The sequence below is a fragment of the Aplidium turbinatum genome, chromosome 16 (assembly GCF_918807975.1).
Source record: "Aplidium turbinatum chromosome 16, kaAplTurb1.1, whole genome shotgun sequence".
Lineage (NCBI taxonomy): Eukaryota > Metazoa > Chordata > Ascidiacea > Aplousobranchia > Polyclinidae > Aplidium > Aplidium turbinatum.
The window spans coordinates 19,575,971-19,588,216 of record NC_137487.1 but is presented as its reverse complement, the minus strand read 5'-3'; the positions used below and the strand labels follow the sequence as shown (position 1 = coordinate 19,588,216).

The window sequence follows — 12,246 nt, the reverse complement described above, 5'->3', positions numbered from 1 at the left end:
CTGATTTCTCAATCTTATTATGAATGAATAGTTATTCAAGATCCTTCATTTAGGATACAACCGAACGATTGATTAATTGATTAATTAATTAAATCTTTATCCTCGGACTGGAAAAGCTTCTTCGAGAGCTTTATCCTGGCAGTTTCGCCTAGGCTACTTGCAGAGGCTTTGAACCAAGGGTCACCGAGATTGACAGAGTGAAGTTTCCTTTTGTTGAAGTGTTGTTGCCAAAGAATTATTCCATCCATTAGATGATGGAAATCAGTCCTTAACGTGCGTTGCTCAAGCGCAAACCTCAAAATTCGAACCAACGTTGAAGGTCTAGGGCAGTGGCTCTCAACCTTTTTCGGCTTACGGCACCCTGCAAACAACCAAATAATTTAGCGGCACCCACAGGCAAACCAAAAAGTTTCTGCATTAAGTAAAAATAATTTTGAAAAGAGTTTTCGCAAAAAAAACAACAACTAACTACAGCTCCGTAGGCTATCATATGATGTAGGCTAGGCTACAATTTAATGAAGATCGTTTCAAATGAAGTCAGTGCGAAATTTGCGCTGAGTTTTAGCGCAAATCCTTTTCATGTCTGGGCGCATATTTGATAACGCTACTCTAATAACTTGCGGCACCTTTGCGAAACGTAAATGGCAGCTTTGGGTGCTGCAGCACCCCGGTTGAGAACCACTGGTCTAGGTCTAGGGGGTAGGCTACTTTTTTGGAGCCAGTCCGAGACAATTTTGAGGTTCCGTAACATTTCAAAAGAGTCCTGGAACTAAGAAACCACAGCGTAAGCTAATTTTTGTAGCCTACATAGTTGGCCTCGTTTTCTTAGAAGTGTGTTGAATTGGGAGCTGAGGATTTCATTGGGAGCCTACCGGAATCTAATCTACATATAATTGGCTGTGACTTCTTCTATTCACTAGATGTAACTGAACGTATTAGACCTGTCCTTAACTTATATTGCGTCATTTTAACAGGCCCCTAGCTATTTGGAACAAGTCTTAGGCGACCAGCCATAGTGGTCTACTAAGTTAACATGAGTTTTCCGCAACAAAACAAGCACTTCTCAGCTCTCTGATGTGTCTTCTTGCATAGTCCGCCCCGATAGCTCAGTTGGTTAGCACGTGACTTCTGGAACGAAGAAGCTTTAAGAACAAGCGGCGCTGGTTCGACTCTCGGGGCGTGCGCTTGAGCAACGCACGTTAAGGACTGCTCTCCGTTCAGCGGCATCTACTGGGTGGAATAGTTCCCCGGCAATAAGACTTCAACAATCCGAAACTGCACTCTGACAATCTCAGTGACTGGGCCTGCGACCTGCGTCAGTGATTCAAAGCCTCTACAAGTAAGTGAAACTGCCAGGATTAAGCTCTGCAAGAAGCTTTCCCAGTCCGAGGATAAAGATTCAATCAGTCTCAATCATTAATTGTATCATCCGGCAGACCAAGTAGACGATAGAATGGTAAAGCGTTGCAAAAAACACGAACTAGGCTAAGTTTCTGTCCATTTCCCGTTTAAACTTACGATATTGTACGTTTATTTGCCTGTCCATCCGAAATCAAACGCAACAAAAATCAATGTAACCTATGAGTATTTGCAAAGCAACTGAAGTTAAGACTGAAACAGTAGTTTCCAAACTGAGATTAGCGAATCCATTGGGGTCTACCAGGCATAAGTAGACACAGCAAGTAAGTTAGAGTAGGCTACCAAGTTATATTATATCAGGACAAACTTCCTGAAAACGTAGGTTAGTCTGTTACGTTGTGAAAAATTTTTGATAGCTAGTCTTTCTTTAATTCTAGATCACAAATCATCAGCAAAAATAACGTGAAGTCCGACGACTAAAATTTTCTCTGCAAGTTTGGAAACTACATAGGTCTACTCCATAAAGCAAAATTTGTCGTTTTTAGATTGATTCAACGTCTGCAGACGTCGAATATATGTAAAAATGACGAATTTTGCTGTCTGGGACCCGACCTAAAAACCACAGCACAAAAAGAGCAGAACAATTGGCATTGAAGCGTTATGGAAGCTACAGCTTCATGATTGCAAAAGCGATTAATTCTACTTCTACTGCAGCGTTTCCTTTTAAAAAAAGCAATAATCATTTCTTGAGATTCATGCTCGCTTCTCCTGATGGTGTTGCACATCTGTAATTTGTAAAGTGTGAAAGGGTATTTAAATTTTAATCCGAAAAGTAGTAATCCTTATTATTAAGTAATTTCAGAAAGTTTATTTGTTGTTAGGACTATGCTTTTGTTTAATAATTTGTTTTGTACGAACTTAACCAAATGTTTACAAAATGAAGATGTTTAAGTTTGACGCTACAGAGATCAAACTTTTTAACTATAAAAACAACGCAATAAATTGAGTTTCGCTTTTAGCAGCGTGATGGTTGCTCACTTCACAATATAGATTTTAACGATTTGTGTTAGCTTGATGCTGGGAGTTCGCTGTGTAGCCTACTGTGGTAATAGCGAATTGCACTAGCTTTCAGAACACAGTTTCCTAGTCATTCATGTGCTATAACAATGTTGGAAGTCCACACCAATACCACTCCAACTGATAAACATAGTCTTAGAATTGGCAAAAACAAGCCACTAGGCTTTATGATATATCATTGCGCGAGTGTTGTTGAGCAGAGTAGCCTACTTGATTGATTAAGGGAATCTTTACCCTCGGACTGAGAAATCGTCTTTGAGAATTTGATTCTGGCAGTTTTGCATCCTTGTTGAATTGTCTTTGAGTTATTCCATTCACTAGGTACCACTAAATGGAGAGCCGTCCTTGATATGTGTTGCTCAAGCGCACACCTTTAGAGTCGAACCAGGGCTGCTCGATCTTGCAGTTTCTTCGTTCGTGAAGCCATGCGCTTACCAACTGAGCTTCGGGGCTTCAAAAACCGCTTTCTATCGAGCGCACTTAAACTCCAATTTGTAACCCGTCTCTAATGTTAGGTGTGTAATTTTATATGTAAATACCTGTGATGGTCATGCAAACAGATTAACAACGGCCCATTGCACAACGCTCCATCCCGGACAGTGCAATCGTCACTGTCAGTGCATTCCGTTTCCACGGTTGGGCATACTGGACTTCCCTGCAATATGCAACGTTGTAATCAAATAGCCCATCTGTTGGAGAGCTTTTCGAACCAACAGAGCAGCTCTCCAACAGATGGGCCAGGAGCAGCAGATAATGAGATCTTTAGAAATGCGGCAGCTGAAGTTCTTGGGTCACATCATAAGGAAAGGCGAACTTGAATAATAAGAAAACGGTCAAGAGGAGGAGCTGTATCAGCTATGATACCTACAGAGAGAGAATCAAATAGTTAACAAAATTGATTTAACCCTTCTGCTATTGTGTCTTCGTCAAAAATATATTTGGGAAAAATAACCGTTAGTTCAAGCAAGAAAGCTATTTGCACCCTACTGCTACAAACAGAGACCTTGGTGCTTTACCAATGACATGCTTGGTCTCCAAACTATTACATTGCATAAACAATAAAAAACAGGAAACCGCAAAAGAAAAATCTAAGAAAGGGAAATAGGCTAAGGCTACTAGTGAAATCATCTGATCAAGTTTTCTATTAAAAATAAGAAGTTGTCACCAAAGTAAAATAGACCTGAACAAAAAAACAAGCAAGTTTTACTTTAACTCCCGGCCTCCCTGAAAAGGCTTTGGAAATCTAAAATCGTTTAGACCCAGGTTCAAAATATGCCCAAAAAGGACGTACAGATATGGCAACCCTATTACGATTTAGGTCTACGAAACTTACGTGAATAAACGTAAACTCACGCATACGACTTTCCATAACAAAATAATTCCAAAATGGTTTTTCTTGTAACTAATTTATTTTAACTACCAAGAAAAAATAAAAAGTTCTAGAATAGCCCTTCAAGAGACTTTAACAATAGACTTTTCGTAAAAAATGACCAGTTTTTTATTTTAGGATTTTTTACATAAATTATAGCCAAGTCCCAAAAACTTTATTACGCAATTTCTGTTGGAACAGTCTTTGCGCATAACCTACCTACCTTTGTCACAAAGACTGTTGCTGAGATCACAATAAGAAGAATAAAGTACTTCATCTGGGCTATTTGCTTCAGCAGTGTTTTAGCTTCTATGTTAAAAATCTGCTTTTATCCTTTTGTTTTCGCTACTCTACGTGCACTTTGACAGCAAATGAACTTGTATTTTCTTATGGTCTGCTTTTTATCTCAATGTTCTCCAAGTTAAAACCACCACTTTTTTTCTGAGATGGTCTTCTTTGTTGTAGATGGAGTTTTTATATGTCATTGTAACAAGTGGATTAAAATCTTTCTACTTTAAGAGAAGAACATTAAAATCTTTGTTGTTTTCATTTCTTCGCCTTTGTTTGTTTATTGAAGTCAACAAAACAGTTTTTGTGTTTGTTTAAAACCTTTCTAAGCAACACTTACAAGTATTAGAGACGATCGGTCAATGTCGTAGTTAGGAAAAATTGTTCCTCAAGTATTTAGGGAGACGCTAATGGGGCAATAGAGACTACAAATGGCGTCAAAACTCTAAGCGGGATCCTTTGTGACGTCAGACAATGAACTACATCCTGATGTGGTTGTGTTCAAAGTCGCATACCCGCGCTTACATAATAAGTTTGAAGTTGTGACGCATTTAGAACGGCCGGCAAAAAGTTTTGCAAATAAGACGAAAGCATTGGGCCGTTATCTTGAAAGTTTCTTTTAAGTTTGTTTGTTTTAGGTCTGTTTTTTTGCTTATTTTTTTTTTCTTTCACGGCGTACCTGCCAACAAGAGTAGGTAACTTGTCAAACAAATGGCTTCAAATTAATTTTGTAGCCCAATAGTCAATTTTTCAAATTGTACAGTAGTATAGCCTCAGCTACAACTTTTGCACATGACATTAGGGATGCTTTGTTGCATTTTTTTATATTTCCTGCAGAAAAATAGCTAGGTTTATTTACTAATCCATAGTAAAAAAAATTGTTAATATCTTCCAAGGATATAGCCTACCACCAGCCTAGATTTTTATAACCTGTTAACACTGATACCTTTCTTATTTTCCTGTCTTAAAACGAAAAGCATATAAAAAATACAAATAAATGAAAAACTATTGCTTTTTTGTGTTTTGTTTTGTTTTTTTTATTACACAACAATAACAACACAGATAACAAACACAAAGATATTGCACTCACCAGCACATCAGCAAGATGCATGCAAGTTCTAGTTCACAATCTATCTATGTCATGTGGTTCCATTTCAATTGGTGTTTTTTCAAATTCTTAGACTTTACTGCGATCACTCGCTCTGATTGCTGAGTTACTTTAACCGTTTGAATAAACTGGGAAATTGTCGGGTTTGCTTCGGCATATATTACATCGATAAACAACATATCGTGCGTAATTCAACAAATTAGAATTCACAGTTCCAAACAGAATCAACTGGTCATTAGTTATAACAGGGTATCTCAGTTTTGCTGATATCGGGTAGTGCGGGGCAAGACTAGTCACATTTTGGTATTATTGTGTATATCTTCACATCAAGTTAAAAATGTCTTAATTTTTAGTGTTAAACAGTTGTACTAAGGCTTCCTTAAACAAGATAGCAAAAAAAAGTGAAATTTATTTTTAAGTTATGTTAATACAACATCATTTTTACGACAGAGTCAAATGACTGGTTTTGCCCCTAAGTAAGGGTAAAACAGGTCAGTGTTTTTTTGATGAAAGAAAGAGTATATTTACACATAAAAAGTGCAGTTACACATACAAAGTGCACTACTGCAGCACATTTGTTCAGAACAGACATCAGCAAACATGCTGGATTCTATTTTATGACATTATTTGTTCAATTGCTGTGCCGAGTATCCATGGTTCTTCTGGACAATGAAACAAACTGAGCAAGGAAGATTATGACAAAATTTGCCATTTTGTTCACTGACAATGAGGTCCACATGGTACATTACAGTTGTCAAGTGTTAGAACAGTTGCTTTGTGAAGAATTGATAGATACACAATCAAAAATACAATTCAAATGTTTTCTAGTAGCCTAGAGTTCAATATTGTTACATTTTTTTTAAATCTTTCATTTGTGATTTTTTGAGTTTTTGTCCAAACTTTGACGCACACTTTCTATAAGAAAACATTGAAAACCATTGATAACTTTTGCACGGTAGACTTACCACATCTTAGTGAACAAGTGGACAAAATTAATTTCAGTGCAAATTTTCACTGGGGCACAGGGCCGGATTTAGCTGATGGGGGGCCCGGGGCACTTTTAAATCGGGGGGCCCCCGTGCAAAAACCATCTCTACGTCTACAGTAGCATCAGTCCAGTACTACACAGCATTTTACAGAAACTTTAAAGGCTAAAAGAAAAAAAGTAACACAAAATCACATTTTTTTCCACTTAGGGGGGCCCTTCAAAAGTCGGGGGGCCCGGGGCAACTGCCCCCTCTGCCCCTCCCTAAATCCGGGCCTGCTGGGGCATGGGCAACCAAGATAGTAAAAGGACCCCACTTTTTGCTTTTTTTTCATTTCGACCCACGTTTCACATTAAATAAACTTCCAAACCCTTTAACATTTTGTACTGATATTTTCTCAGTTCATTGAGAATTTTATAAACAACATTTCTACCAAATTTCAGCCAAAACCAATTAAAAATAAGGTTTTAGCGAGGTTTTCAAATTTTGGAAAATCTTAGCCGAGAGCTGGAAACGGCCAAATTTAGATGTCTATGACCTTTGACCTTTTAGAGTGACAATGTGAACGATGTTGTTTTTTCAGTATATGGCAGAAGTACTATCACCTGTAAAAAATTTGGGTTGTTACCTAATTTGGTTTAGCAGTGATAGGGCCTCAAACATGGCCAAAAATCAAAAAAATTGTGTCCCCTTGGCAGACCCCCTCCAAACTAAATGCTTCGCTTACACTAGGATAAGCTGATTTTTGATTTAATAGGCAAAGAATACCCTATGAACCAAATGCTAAATTCTTTGGTTAAAGAATTTAGCATTTCCACCAATTGAGGCAAAATTTTGGCACAGCACTTCGTGACTGACTTGTGTTGCCCCAACCAAAATAGCTATGACTGAACAAAAATAAATACCCAATAAAACTAATTTCCAAGGAAGAACTACAAGATGAGTAGTTTTGAGACAAAGTACAATAATTGTAATTTTGTTTAAACTAGAAAGTCTTGGTTTAATTAACAATTTTCATAATGTAATCCTCTGTTTAGTCGAAACCACAAAAAAAAGTTAGTCCAAAATATGAAGGTAAAATTTTACACCAATTTACGTTTCGCAGCCTAGACCGAGACGGCAAGCAAAAACTGCACCGCAGTTGCTGTTGTTACATCACAAAAGAACCACTAAGTGAGCTAAAGCATTTTTTTGAGTGTATTATTTCCAAAAAAAAAGTTATGTTTGATTGAAATCAAACTGACCGGTTTTACCCGACGACTTGTTTTGCCCCGAACTACCCTCCAAGAAAAAACATCTTCCCAATAATTCTTTACAACATGACATTCGCAAAACAAATGAAAGATATTCTCCATAGCAATTTTGCAAAATGTACAGAGGTTGCTCTCCTTCAGACCAAACGCAAACAACGCGTCATTGGTCACAACTCACAATTGCTCTGAGATTCAACTTTATTTGGAATGCTCGTAGTTTGCTCTCTAGCGTGCAGTAGTGTACAGATTTGTAAATGTTTTCCCACCGCGTCAGGTCCCAATTCATTCCAGCAATGTACTGCCATCTGTTTTGTTGCTTTGTAGGAATTAATTTGATTTTGTCAAGGTAAAAGTGATATGCAGTTTTTGTTGATTCGCATATTGTGTTTAAGTTGGATGTGAGTGTGGTAATGTTGGTGGAGTAGTTTGGGCGATTTAAATTGCCGTTATCTCCATCCCAGGAAGGAGGTAATGATGCGATGAGTTCGATAAATTTAATAAATGTTTCGTTGCTGGGTGTCAAGTTGTAACCTGAGCATATGTCATCATAAGACTGGTAATGTCCGTTATGGTCTAGCAATTGGCCAAAAAAGAGAATTTGCGCCTCAGCTAATTCTTTATTATACAGAGATTTCCCATTGAGTTTTATTGACTTATTTAATCATAGGGGCTGATGCAAAGTCTCGGCGTGTGATGCGTTGTGGTGACAGTATAATATTTGCAGAGACTTCATGCAAGCAGAGGTTGACTGGAAGGGTATGATATTTTTGATTTTTTTGTTTATTGAAGTAAAGGTGCTGGTTGCTAGACACATGAGCATGGTTGGGGATACCAAAGCTTGTTCAACAATTTTCCAAGGAGCAGAATAATCTTCATCGGGCAGTTTGCTTATCCATCGAGATTGGAACGCATAGATGTAAGACTGTATGTCTGGCATTCCTATGCCTCCTTCATGTATATCACAGCAAAGAGTCATGCGACTTACTCGTTCCCAAGACGAACCCCACAGAAATTGGAAAAGTTTTCTGTTGATGTTACACAAAAGTTTTTTAGGCATCGAAACAGGAAGAACGTTAAGTTTATACATCAACGTGGACGTCAACAAACTTTTAATGATTGTTTTTTTCCCCAATAATGTTAAGCCTCGCGAAGACCATATATATGTTTATCGAAGTTGAAATTTTCTGTAGACAAGGGTCAAAATTTAGAGTGCCAATAGTTGTCACTTGTCGGTGATGCCTGTCTGACTTGGACAATAATGCCAAGGTAAGTAAAATTGTTTTCTGCCCAAATCAGGTTCGGGCAAGCTAAGGGCTTGCTATTTCCAAAGTTTGTACCAATGTGAAAACCTGTAGATTTTGTTTGGTTTATTTTACACCGGGAAAGTGAGCCGAACTTGTCAAACAATGTTAACGTATTACTTATCGTTTCTTCGTTGCCATCAGTGTACAATAAAGTGTCATCAGCCAGTAAAGAGATTTTTATCTCATTGTCTAGCACTTTAATCCCCTTTATATCGTCGTTGGATCGCACGGCTATTGCAAGCATCTCTATGCATAGGGCAAAAATTATCGGCGATAAAGGATCGCCTTGTCTCACGCCTCGCTGTACATCAAATTTTCTGAGAAAAAACCATTGTTGGTAATTACGCATGTAGGATTTTTAAAAAAGATTTTGACCCACTCTATAACTTCGTTTTCAAATCCAAACGCTTTCAAGCATTCGAATATGAAATCCCATTCTAAGGTATCAAAATGCCTTATAAAAATCTATTGAGAGTATTGTTCCAGGTATGCGTTTGTGTTCAGCGTAATCCATTATGTTAAACAATAAACGAATATTGTCTCCAATATATCGACCAGGAATGAAGCCTGATTGGTAACGAGCTACAAGCGCATTTAGATGCCGTTTTACTTTGTTATTGATTACTTTGCTAAGAATTCGGGGCCTGTAAGCCACCTTTCTTTTTGATGCATATCTTCTACGTTTTTCAATATTTCTCTCTAAAAATAGATGTGCAATGTCATTTGGTGTACCGTAGGCGTAACACACTTTGCAATAACAAGAATAAGTAGTGATTTCGTCAAGTTCTCAAGCCTCTCTAAAAGACTCCGGGTCCCTAAAATTATCCCAGTTCCAAAAGTACCCATGGACCCACCAGTCAACGTTATTGAGTAGCCTACAGTGGTCTACTAGATTCGTTCGTCCCGTTAGCTCAGTGATTACGCGCCCGACTCAAAATCATTCGATGCTGTTTCGGCTCTCGGTGTGTGCACTATAGAGCGACGCATTTCTAGGACTGCTCTCCATTCAGTGGCGCCTAGTGCATGGAATAATTCTCTACCAACAAGACTTCAGCAATCGAAAACCTTCACTCTGTCAATCTCGGTAACCGGCCCTGAGTCAACAAAAGCCTCTACAACAGTGTTCTTCAACCTTTTTGTCAACATGGAACCCCTCATGTACTTTCGCGTTTGTCACGGAACCCCACTAAAAAAAATTTACAAATTACGAATTGCTTGGTCAGAAAATTAAATATTTCGTTATTACACTGTTGCACTTCAAAAAATAATTAGACATTTCAAAACATAGACAGTTATTACAAAAGTTATAAAGTCAGACACTTAATGACTCTGTTGTTGTTGCTTATCTTTTATAATCTTCTTAAATCGTGGTTCAACGTTGCTTAATGCAATTCTCATACACATATCGACACCCTTCAAGCAACTTCTGTTTTTGTTCTTAGTTGTTGTTAAAGCAGAAAATGCTGTTTCACACAAATAGGTATTTGGAAATTGACACAATAGTTTCAATGCTTCCTTTGAAATTTCTGTCCCGTCTTTGTACAGAAAAATCCAAAAATATTCCTTTCCGTTTTTTTCAAAGATTTCCTCCAAATGAATATCATTGCAGATATCCAGGAGTTCTTCATGTTGTTGGCAAGGGAAAACGAAAGGATTAACCACCCACTTTCGCAAACGGAAAATCTCAGATTCTTCTTCAGGAAAGTAGCGGTTGAAATTTTTCCTCAATCGCTTTAAATGCTCCAACACTAATTCCTTTATTTCAGCTGTATCTTCAACTTCGGAGTCCTCACTTAGAAATTCATTCAAAAACCGAAAAGGAGAATAATCATTTTTTGAAACTTTATTGGCCCAGCAGTCAATTTTTCTTTTAAAGCCATTAATTTGGCCAACTTGGGAAAATATATCTGATCTTTTCCCTTGAAGACTGGTGTTGTGTGGACAACATATCGAATATTGAAGCCAGATATGCCAGTTTGCAAACCCATTCATGATCAAGAAAATTGGTAGCATATTCATGATTTTTTTCTGCAAGAAAAACTGATATTTCCTATCTTAATTTGAACACCCGAGCCAAAACTTTGCCACGAGATAGCCAACGCACCTCTGTATGCAGCAAAAGAGTGACATTATCTGACTCCATTTCTTCACATACTTTTTGAAAAACTCTTGCAGATTTGCCTTTACCACCACATTTTATGTAATTCACTGTTTTCACAATTATATCCAAAACCATTTCTAGTTCCGTTTTTCTCTGCTTGTCAGAACTAAGCGGTTTTACAGCCAGAGCTTCACGATGAATAATACAATGTTAATACACAGTTAGTAGCAACTGCCTTGACACGAACACCAACTCCTGAAAAGCGTCCAGTCATCACAGCTGCCCCGTCTGTAGTTAGAGAACAACACTTTTCCCATGGTATTTCTTTTTCTTTCAAGAATTCGTTGAGCTTACTAAATACTTGTTCAGCAGTTGTGCTCACATCCAAGTCTAGGCAACACAAATATTCGTCAACAATGCTGTATGAATCAATATCAGGAATTTTTTTATACATAAGCAGTTGTGCTCTACTCCCAATATCAGTTGATTCATCCAGTTGCAGCCCATAACATGGAACATTTTTGATTTTATATAAAAGTTGTTCCAACAAATCTTCAGCCATATGAAATCCCCTTCTGCTTACAGTGGTATCAGACAGAGGTATGCTTTGTAACTTGCGTTCAGTTTCCTTGTCAAGGAGCTCCTCTGCTACTATTTGCAACGCTGGTTTAATAACTTCCTCGACTAAAGTAAATGGTTTCTTTGTTTTAAGAATATGATGTGACAGTCGATATGAAGTCAACAAGATATCTGGATTGGTTTTCACTGCTCCTAAGAATGACTCTTTTTGCTTGTGCACGCTTCTTTTCATATGTTTAAAAAATGAGATAGTCTTTGTCGCGTACGCAGAATGATTTGTTTGTAAGTGTCTTTGTAATTTAGCCGGGACCACGGCTGAATTTGAAAGTCTGTTACAGCAAATCAAACATTCGGGCTGAGGAGCTACATTCAAAAGTTGGTCATCCGGCAAAAAGAACCCGTATCTCAAATATGCGTCGTCCCATTTTCTAACCTTGACAATTGAATTACATTTGGTCCGCTTCGGCGGAGATGTCTCTGTTACAACTGAACTACAAGGCTCATTTCCGCCCACACCTTCGCTGTTGCTATTCTTTGGCTTCATATAAGAAAATATGCTATTTTGTTTCATCTGGCTTGACTAAACAATAAAAATTTGGTTAAAAACTGTTTTTACTTTATTCTCACAAAGGATCAACAGCAGCTCAAGTTTCTACTCAGTCTGCTTGTACTTCTGTGATCTGTACACCGGCTACATCCTATGACTGTGATGCAACAATAACGTTATTGTTAATAGAATAACAATGAACAACCAGTGACGCAACAATTATAGCAATGTTTTATTCGGTTGGTGACTGCAGTCAACCCCTCGTTTAACAAACT

General features: G+C 37.8%; 2 protein-coding genes and 1 long non-coding RNA gene across 3 annotated transcripts; all 3 read right to left on the bottom strand.

Moving 5' to 3' along the window:
- Window positions 1–1,519: 1,519 nt before the first annotated feature.
- Window positions 1,520–4,200, bottom strand: LOC145785819 (uncharacterized). The gene is made up of 3 exons (XR_014291214.1): window positions 4,029–4,200; window positions 2,976–3,091; window positions 1,520–2,144 (listed from the first exon to the last, which is right to left on the bottom strand). It is a non-coding gene; the product is annotated as an uncharacterized LOC145785819 (long non-coding RNA).
- A 5,864-nt stretch (window positions 4,201–10,064) lies between these two features.
- LOC145785296 (protein FAM200A-like) lies at window positions 10,065–10,736 on the bottom strand. Its single transcript, XM_082596966.1, has one exon. It carries the CDS (start codon window positions 10,734–10,736, stop codon window positions 10,065–10,067), a length of 672 nt encoding a protein of 223 aa, XP_082453092.1.
- Window positions 10,737–11,035: 299 nt separating this feature from the next.
- LOC145785294 (zinc finger BED domain-containing protein 5-like) lies at window positions 11,036–11,968 on the bottom strand. The gene has a single exon (XM_082596965.1). The coding sequence runs from the start codon at window positions 11,966–11,968 to the stop codon at window positions 11,036–11,038; it is 933 nt and encodes a 310-aa protein (XP_082453091.1).
- Between the last annotated feature and the right edge of the window lie 278 nt (window positions 11,969–12,246).

Coding starts and splice junctions, on each gene's coding strand:
- LOC145785294 (XM_082596965.1), bottom strand. CDS start 11,968: ATGAAGCCAAAGAATAGCAACAGCGAAGGTGTGGGCGGAAATGAGCCT.
- LOC145785296 (XM_082596966.1), bottom strand. CDS start 10,736: ATGAATGGGTTTGCAAACTGGCATATCTGGCTTCAATATTCGATATGT.